This window comes from Acipenser ruthenus, chromosome 25 (genome assembly GCF_902713425.1).
Source record: "Acipenser ruthenus chromosome 25, fAciRut3.2 maternal haplotype, whole genome shotgun sequence".
Lineage (NCBI taxonomy): Eukaryota > Metazoa > Chordata > Actinopteri > Acipenseriformes > Acipenseridae > Acipenser > Acipenser ruthenus.
The window spans coordinates 15,946,721-15,956,075 of NC_081213.1; the positions used below are offsets into that span (position 1 = coordinate 15,946,721).

The 9,355-nt window shown below is 38.6% G+C and overlaps 1 protein-coding gene across 5 annotated transcripts in view; it reads left to right on the forward strand.

Annotated features, from left to right (window-relative positions):
• Positions 1-8,060, forward strand: part of LOC117963453 (FYVE, RhoGEF and PH domain-containing protein 5-like) — a 75,932-nt gene extending 67,872 nt beyond the window's left edge. For 3 of the 5 annotated variants that reach the window (XM_058999834.1, XM_058999835.1, XM_058999838.1), the window contains exons 17-22: positions 165-230; positions 747-849; positions 1,315-1,445; positions 2,093-2,221; positions 3,693-3,850; positions 4,485-8,060. In XM_058999834.1, the coding sequence (XP_058855817.1) occupies positions 165-230; positions 747-849; positions 1,315-1,445; positions 2,093-2,221; positions 3,693-3,850; positions 4,485-4,521 (624 nt within the window). In that variant the 3' untranslated portion in view covers positions 4,522-8,060. The remainder of the gene's footprint in view (positions 1-164; positions 231-746; positions 850-1,314; positions 1,446-2,092; positions 2,222-3,692; positions 3,851-4,484) is intronic. The other 2 variants (XM_058999836.1, XM_058999837.1) reach the window with 1 other exon arrangement.
• The last annotated feature ends 1,295 nt before the right edge of the window (positions 8,061-9,355 follow it).

Consider the following 9,355-nt stretch of genomic DNA (forward strand, 5'->3'; position numbering starts at 1 on the left):
ACTTTTTTTTAATAAACATAGACTATATAAATGAACATATTAATCAGACTATATTATCACTCAGTAATATGTCTCTTATTGTTCTGGGTCTGGTAATGCATAGCTGCCCAAATCCTGAAATGATACCTTCTTTTTTCTTGCCTGCTTTTTCTCTCCACTCGCAGTCCCTTCTGTTCTTGCCTAAACCCTATTTCTACTGGAGGCTGGTGCAAGGTTCAAGTGATCTTAAGGTTATTGTACATATATGCACACTTTGTAGCTGGCTGAATAAGTTCCTCTTTGCATGCAAGGCAGTGCATCGAAAAGAAGTTTTCTGAAAACTAGAAAATAAAAGTTTACAATTTCGGAGGGGTCCCTGAGCGGCTTACCTGGTAGAAGCACGGCCGCGAGGTGTGCATGGGAGTCATGCAGTCAGGGGAGCGCAGGTTCCTGTCCTGGCTGTGCAGAGTCCCTTGACGTCGCTGGGGATTCCAGAGGGAGCATTGCATTATTTACAATTGATGAGAGTTTTCAGAACATCATCTGAAATTGGCAGTACTTCTCAGTTTTCCGAAAACTTTTGTTGTGTTTTGTTTGTGTAAATGCACTGCATGTTTATAAATAATTGTGTTTGTACTGTACCACCAGTATATTGCAATCCAATGTGGATCTTTACTAGATGGTAGTTAGCTTTCTGTGGTTTGCAAAAAAGCAACATAAAGAGGGCCCTCATTTATTTCTTTTTTGCTCTTTTGAACCTCCTGCAGATTGTGTGCCGGAGCTGTTCCAGGAATAAGTGTCCACTCAAGTACCTCAAGGACAGGCTCGCCAAAGTATGTGACCAGTGTTACACGGAGCTGAAGAAAAGAGGTACTTACAAATAACAAAAAAAGTGCCCTGCATTCCTGATATGCTTACAAATACATTCTGGTCACCAAAGGAATGGACGTTTATAGCTGTCTGGAATTGTGAGCCGTTTGGATTCGTGAGAACCTGTTTTGCCGGTAGCATTTGGGAGATGTAGTCTAAGGGTTTAATCAAAGGGCTACTGTGTATGCTAAAATGTTCAGTTCTGTCTCTTATGGTAAGAGTCTTCTCATGAGCACTTTGGATGAGCAAGAAGAAAACCCAAAGTGTGAGACGAGAAGACACTCTCTTACTGTAAGAGCCAGAGTCAACTGTACATATAAACTGTACACAGAACGACCGGGTGGGTTATCTATTTGTCATTATAACCCTAAGAATGGTTCTCTAATAATGTCTGACAAGACCGGTATTGAATGGAGTCATGTAACCCAGGAATGTTCATAAATTTGGCTTGTATCTCCTCCACAGGGGTGGAGTGCCCAACACCAGGCGATAACTTACTGTCCAGATCCTCAGGACGGCCCTTATCAGCTGTCTTCCAGAGCATCCACCCCACAGCACTGTGGAAACAGAGGAAAAACCCCTCTGCGCTGTCACAGGTGAGGACAAACGCCCTTTCCAAAGCCCTCTGTTCATAGTTATCACTTTACAAACCAGTGCGAGGCTCCTGTATAGTTCAAAATTTGCTTTATTGAATTTGTATTCAGATCAGTGAAGCTTATAGTGCTTCTGCACTTGGAAAGGCATTGCTTTGCTACTACTTGCTTTACCTGGCTGCTGGGCGGGGGGCGGGTTAAAATCAGTTAGAAATCATGCCACAGGAGAAATGTCAGAGCAACTAATCTATGAATGGGACTTGAGAACCCCAGTCAACATTGCTTAGAGACTCTGCAAAAAGTTTCCTAGTTTATTTACCTAAATAAAAAGTACTGAATCAACTGATGAAATTAATTAATTCCTTAACCCACAAGACTAATACTATCGATCAAAATCAATTATTGTTTGGCAGTAATTCAAAATCAATCTTTTTTATTTATTTATTATGTTAAAAAGTTAATAAGCAAAGATGTTTTAGGTAATCTTCAGGCAATTCATTTCTTAAAGTTCTGTGAATAGGGCCTGTTATGAGATATATGATAAGGTTAAAGCGTGTAAAATTACACCTAGTGGTGTTTATTTGCTACTACAGCTAGAGCTCCAGTATTGTAATTGAAGCTGTCAATAAAGATCTCCGTTCTTGTTTTAGGTTGCAGCGTCTGCAGAGGGTTCCTCAATGAATGGCCCCCTTCGCCGCTGTAAGAGGAACAAGAGGCACTGGAAAAATCTATGGTTTGTCATCAAAGACAAAGTGCTGTACACTTATACAACCAGTGAGGTAGGGGTCATACAGTCTCCTTTTATCCACATATTACAGACCTGTCTTATAATGAACTGAGATTGACAGGAAAACGTCATCTATTCAGCCTAGATCAATCAATTTCTAGGAACCTGTGGCAAAGTGGTAATGACGTGCAGGTGAGTGCAGTGCAGAATAATTACACAGACAGACGTTAGTACAGGTGCAAGGGTGTTTATTTATTTTTGTAAATGTCCAGAGCCTCAAGGCAAAACCTGTAAATAATAATAGTGCTGGAAGTGATACAGCGGCGTGTATCACTTCTAATTTATAATCCCGCGGGTTTGACCCGCAACCCCAAAGTCCCGTTCCGACACCCACACTAAACACGAACACAAAAGACAGTGCGTGATTCAAGTGCTAAAAGGTGCAAACACAAAGACAGTTGGTAGTGAAAGGTGAGTGGTGAAGTCCGGGTTTTTTGCTGGCCTGCGGCTGCAGCTCCGGATCGTGCTCAGTAATCTTCTGTGACAAATAACACACAAGACACACAGTGTTAATACACAGACACAGAACACTCACGGCTTATTCACGGTACGGTACTCATTCGATCTTTGTCACAGAACCAGACAAGCTTGGATAATCCAAATGGCCCCATCTCATTTGTAAATGTTCTCATGTTCTTATAATGTAGGTAACTCCAACTCAATAAGGTTTCAAACTTATATGATACGATTGTGATGTTGTTGTTTTTTATTTATATTTTTATTTGTGTATTGTTTTGTAACTAACCATTTAGCAAAAATAGTTTGCCAGGTATTTCAAGTTTACATTATGGGCCATATTTATCTCAAATGGTTGCAAACACAAGCATATGCTCAGAACCGCCTGTGTTTGTACAGCTCTGCGTTTGAGGCTTTTGAATTTCATTATACCAGCAACTTTCTTCCTGTTCCCACTGGCACTTGACAAATATTTACAGTGAAGGAACAATCCAGTATCTATATTTGTGACTGCAGTGTTCAGTTTGTTTGTATTCATTTCTGTCTTCCACTGTGTTTTATAGAGTTGAGTGTTGCAGGAGGTCATATTAATGGTTCTAGTCTGGTGTACCAACCGAACCGAGAGAGAATAAATATTTGAGTCCTTTTGGGGTTACAGGAGTGTGTTAAACTTTTTTGTAGTCAACAGGATGTGATGACTGAAGCAGGAAATGATACAAGTGCTTCTAAACAAGAAGAACACATTAGTTACAATGACTGGTATTTCAGAGCTGTAGCAAGTTATTGTTGTTTGAAGGACATCTGGAATATTATCGCTTCTCAGCTTGGCTTTATAATTTTTATGCTACAAAGGCAGGGCCTTTAATTGAATAATACCCCAGCTACTCTTGTCAGGATCGTGTACTGTAAGTAGCCCATCTCTGTTTTACAGTCTACAGTACCTGAGAGAAGACACATGAAGGGGTGATACAGTGAAGGGAATATGCTAACATCTATCTACCTTGCAGGACAAAGTTGCAACTGAAAGCTTACCTCTCCTGGGGTTTACAGTGAAGCTGCCAGGGAAAGTGGAGGGAGGTATGGAGCCAGCCTTGGTGTTTCAGCTCTACCACAAGAAAACTCTCTATTATACCTTCCAGTCGGAGGACGCATACACAGCACAGAGGTAACAACAACAGCAACATTATTATTATTATTATTATTATTATTATTATTATTATTATTATTATTATTATTATTTATTTCTTAGCTGACGCCCTTATCCAGGGCGACTTACAATTGTTACAAGATATCACCTTATTTTTTTACATACAATTACCCATTTATACAGTTGGGTTTTTACTGGAGCAATCTAGGTAAAGTACCTTGCTCAAGGGTACAGCAGCAGTGTCCCCACCTGGGATTGAACCCACGACCCTCTGGTCAAGAGTCCAGAGCTCTAACCACTACTCCACACTGCTGCCCCAACATACCTTTCATACTGTAACTGTTGAAACTAGCTGTTCACACGACATTCACAACTCATCAAAACATATTGAAATCATTCGTAGAGTTTAATAATTACAGACTTCAGAGTGTAATGACTGAACTTTCATTAGCATTATGCCGTTCACACAAGTCCCTGGTCTTTATTTACACTGTGATATATTCTGCCACAATACAGCAGGCTAAATATACAGTACTAATTTATTTTATAACTGCGGTTTGCAATCACATATCCATTTTCTTCAAATTATTGCCATTTCCTTTTCCTGTTTTTGTCTCCCAATTCTTACCTAATTTATTTTGTTATTTTGCAGATGGGTTGAAGCCATAGAAGAAGCTACTGTGTTATAGCACTGGCTATCTGAGTGGCCTTGGGTCACAGAGTTCTACATCTTCAACACACATTCCAGAAACTCATGACGCAAACCTGGGCTGAGCCTTGGAACTCATACACTGCAGTCTGTAACAAAGCATGCACCCAAACAATGAATGTAAAGACAAAAACAAAAACAACATAACCTGCCTTCAATCACTGCTGACTTAATGCAAGACATCTTCTGATGGAGATTGCGCACACTTGCACAACAAGTTCAATACTTTCCGGATGAGGTAACTTAATTTTTGTTTTATAACTTTAGTGAACTCCTAGAGGGACAAAGAGATGGCGCTGAAAATGAGTGTCTGTCTTTTATCTTATGAGCATTTACAGCACAGACAGCTGTAGTGCTGGCATGTCTATGCTGCAAAAACAATGTGCCAATGTGCCACGTGCCAAACCTTGCCGCAGTAAAGTCGTCCTCAAGAAGGCTGGGGTCTCCACAATGTCCACAGTCTCTGGCATCTTTAAAAGGCTTGTTATGGTTTTCTGGTTCTTTTGTTATCTAACCTGTCCACCTACAGCTGTAATCCAGGACTCCGTCAGATTGAAATCCATTTACATACCATAACTAATCCAATGTGCAACCCAGCAAATATTAGCACATTTTAATGCAGTCATCTGAATGCACAGAAGGCTGATAAATGTATGCGCTCCCGTTCACAACCCTGTGTATTACATTTTCTCCAGTCAATGGCACACCTGACATCCTTAGTTACTACTTTAATTAAAAACAAAATCAAAACTACACTTTAAGCATAGTAAATCTTCACATGCCCCTGCTTTCTGTTAAAACGGTCAGATCTGAACCATGGTAAATGTTAATATTGTTCCATAGGTGTCTACTTCATGGTGCTCCCCAAAAAGAAATGTTTGGAAACAGATGGCCCAGGTCACTTTAATCCTATGGTTTTGTAATATATACAATGTTCAATTATTTTATCCAACTGATGTGTTTTCTACTTAATAGGCAACAACTGTCCTTCTACTTCTAATACGCTGCACTGTTCACTACTAAAGACCATCTTGTAATGGTCTTTATAGCACAGGATATTTCTATGAACCATGCTGAGCTAAAACTTTTTAGAAATATGTTTCAAGAGTGTAATGAAAAATGGAAGCAATAGAAGACATTGCTCATATCGAATAGGACCAGAGCGTTGCAGGGGGACAGGTTAGTGGTTACACTCTGGTGTACCTTATGTAGAGAAGACATGATTCTGAGAGGTCTACTGAGTCCAAAGGAGTGCTTTAAAAATGTAAAGCAGTCACTTGATCACTGAACCGGAAAGTGATGCAAAGTGAATCTAAACAACAAGCAGAAGACATTGGTTAAGATCATTCTTTAAATAAAACATTGCAAATACTATATTTAGTCGATTTTAAACTTATTACTTTAAAGTAGTTTTACAACATGTTAGCTGCATTTGCAGCTCAGCATCTGTTGCAGCAATTACAGAAACCGATAGAAAACAGACCATTTAGGAATAAGATTGTGTTTGCCTGCTTCGGTTTTGCATTATTGGTCTCAGCAATGCACGCAACCCAGACCTGAAGGAGGCCCAATACAAATATATGGAGAAAACAAAAAATAAATGCTGTTTATATCATACCAAACCATTAACAGTGCTTTATTTCACCAAACCATATTAATAATGTGTGGGTTTTTAATTGAGAATTAGTTTTGGGCAGAATTAAAATACAACTCCTTGGAAACATTTAAATGTGGCTGGCGGTTATGTAATCTTTCAACACATAACTCCATTATTGAATTATGGAGCCTTATGGCAGCACATTCTTTATATTATATTGCAAAAAAAAAATTGTTTTTGAATTTATAATGCAAAACAATATGTATCCTTGGGATACATTTTAGGAATATATTGCTAAAAAAAAAGTGAAACAAATGTACAAGACAATAATGATATCAGAACTCTATAGAGTATGTGTATTTATAAACAGCAATGCAACAAAAACAGTCATGTTTTTCCTTTCATTGTAAAATCAAAACCTGCTTTTCAATGAAGTGTTCTTAAAGTCATTGGGCATTTTGCTTTTTGTCTGTCTTATGCCCAAGGCTGTATTTTTTTTAATGGCTGTCACAGATTTCATGCTTTCCAGGAAATGTACCCATTGCTGTGTAATATGTAGTTCCCCCTGAAAATTTGCATTTCTGAAAGAATAGTTTAAATCTAAATATTTTTTTATTGCTTAAAAATAAATACAGCAAACATTTGCCTTATTGACACACTATGTGTTAACTGCATTTAGGAACTTGGCAGCCAGTTTAGTTTGCTTCCGGTAAATGATTGAAAACACATTGCTTAGAGCTGCACGATTTCTTTAAAATGTCTTCAACGAAAAAGACACCAGCTACATCAAATATCGGAAATATTTCTGCTAAAGATCGCTCGGTTCAATAAAAATCGAGGACTTATCACATGTTTGTTGTTATTTTTACTTGTATTTATGGTTTTATTTGTTTGATATTTCACTGATGGTGAAAACAGAATGTCTTTAAAAGGTGGACATAAAAAATTAAATACTCTACAGTTTAGCATTTCCTGTTTTTCAGGTAAGCCTTTAAATATTTAGGAACATTTGTTGTATAACAGCTTTAGAGAAAATGGTCAATGTTAAATGTGACACAATTTGTTTCTGCTTTAATAAATATTATGTTTAATTGTGAACTATCTTGAAATATCTATTTTTAGACCATGAAATAAGTCATTTTGTTTACTGTGAAAAAAATAAAGCTCTGCTTCTGACCCTCAAAATGAAGGATTTATGTTAAAGGAAGACAGCAGATTGTTAATCACAGATTACAAGAGGACTTGTCCACTCCTTCTCATTTAATATAATAGTAATAATGGATACATTCAAAAAATCCATTGAAGGCTTCCCTAACTATTTACATTTTGAGAACAAGAACTCCACTCAGTCAGCACTGACAAAGGTCACAGTGCACATTAATGCACCCGCGTAGCTCAACTGGTTTTGTTAGGGCGGTGCTTGGCATTTATGTTTTTATATTTTTGTGTGTGGTGAATTGAAGTCCTGCCAAAACAGATAGGGCATGAAACCTACTTTATCATTGATCTGAACTGGTGGCCATGTTTACTGTTTGTACAATTTAACAAAGCACAGGTTGTATGCATACACAAATGCCCAATAGTACTTCATTATCTACTAAGATATGTCTTTTAATGTTTAGTGTTGAACATTCTACTAAAATGGCCTTGCACATGTAAGTTGTAAATGTAAAACATTCTTTTGCTTTATTTTGCACTGCCAAAAACAAGGAATGCTACGATTGTCTCAGATTTTACTAAGCCGTGTTTCAGACTGCACTCCAGTGACAGCAGTAATGCAAACCTGATGATGTTTAGTGACTGTACCTGCAGTAAAAGACGGAGAACCATGAAAATATTTTCTTGTAAAAATCAGTATGTAATGGATTGTATCTTTGTTTAAAGCAATGTGAAAATAATAATAATAATAAAAATGAAATCTTAAAAAATGGCCTCATCTTTAATTACTAACAAGAAGCCGCACAGTATCCAGGTCTTTCTTTAAAGGGCAAAAACCCAAGGGGTCTGACACTGCCTAGTTTCCAGTCATATTGGTTATGGTGAATACTGATATCATTCTCCAGCAGGCTTACAAACCATTGACATAAGCATGTACAGTAGCACAGCATTTTAAGTTTTTTTTTTTTTTGTGGTCTCTGGGCTCGACTTTGAGGGGCACTAAATCTTGATTGACACTGAGAGGTAGGCAGGGAGGCCATAAATGAGCAGCAGGTAAACTCAAAGCACAGCACAGACTGTAAAGAGAGGTAGGTTTACATTTCCCTGGCTTGGTTATGTTTTGCAAATATTTTCCTGTCGAATGATCAATTTGCCAGTGAATTTAGTTTAGTAGATGCCACTCGCCTGTGCCTTTTGCATCTTGCAGGTGTTAAATCTGTTTATGATTTGTACAGTATATTGGAGGGGTTGATCTTATCAGGGCATCGATGATTAAAGGGGCGTGGAGCCATGTCGTGCATGCATGGTGACGTCCATACCCACCCTACGGCCCGGATAAATAATACAATTGGCAGACACACGGCCAACGTAAGAGTAGGATTGTGTTTGCCCTACCCTATCATTCTGGGATGAGACTGGGAGCAGTTTTGAGCTCTGTTTGCTCCTGCTGCAGTCTCTTCTGACTCATTGGCTAGGAAGGAGAAAGTGATCAGAGATATCTTCCCCTTCAGTGACACAGAATGGTTTTGCTACAAAATGCAAACCCCACCAAACAAGACAGGAGCACTGTGCCACCAAGAGCCAAGGGCCAGGCCTAGGAGAAGTCAAATCCGGTGGAACTAGGGGCTGTGGTGAGGCTTCCAGGACAGAGCCAGACCCCAGTGACCCAGAGCTTGAAGCATACAAAATGTTTTAAACTATACTATGTGGGGTTCTACACAGACGTAATTGTTCATGACAACTACCACTAGTCCCTCTAAAATAAATGCCCCTTTGAATATGGTTGAAACACAACATTGTATCTTATCTGATATATATATATATATTTAATCTACCTAATATATTTTTTATTTCAGTATCATCCCAGTTGCATTCTTATGACCTTGGCATATGCTAATAGTTTAAATGCCTCTGCGTCTGTGTGTTGTCTCGTCTTATTTTAATCACAGCTTAAAGAATAGAATAAGGAGGATGCAAAAATCACACATATGAAAGAGCTGTAGCCAATCAGCGCTGTCCAACCGAGGCAGACTAGGCTACGTCAGCGCCTGTCTGGCTC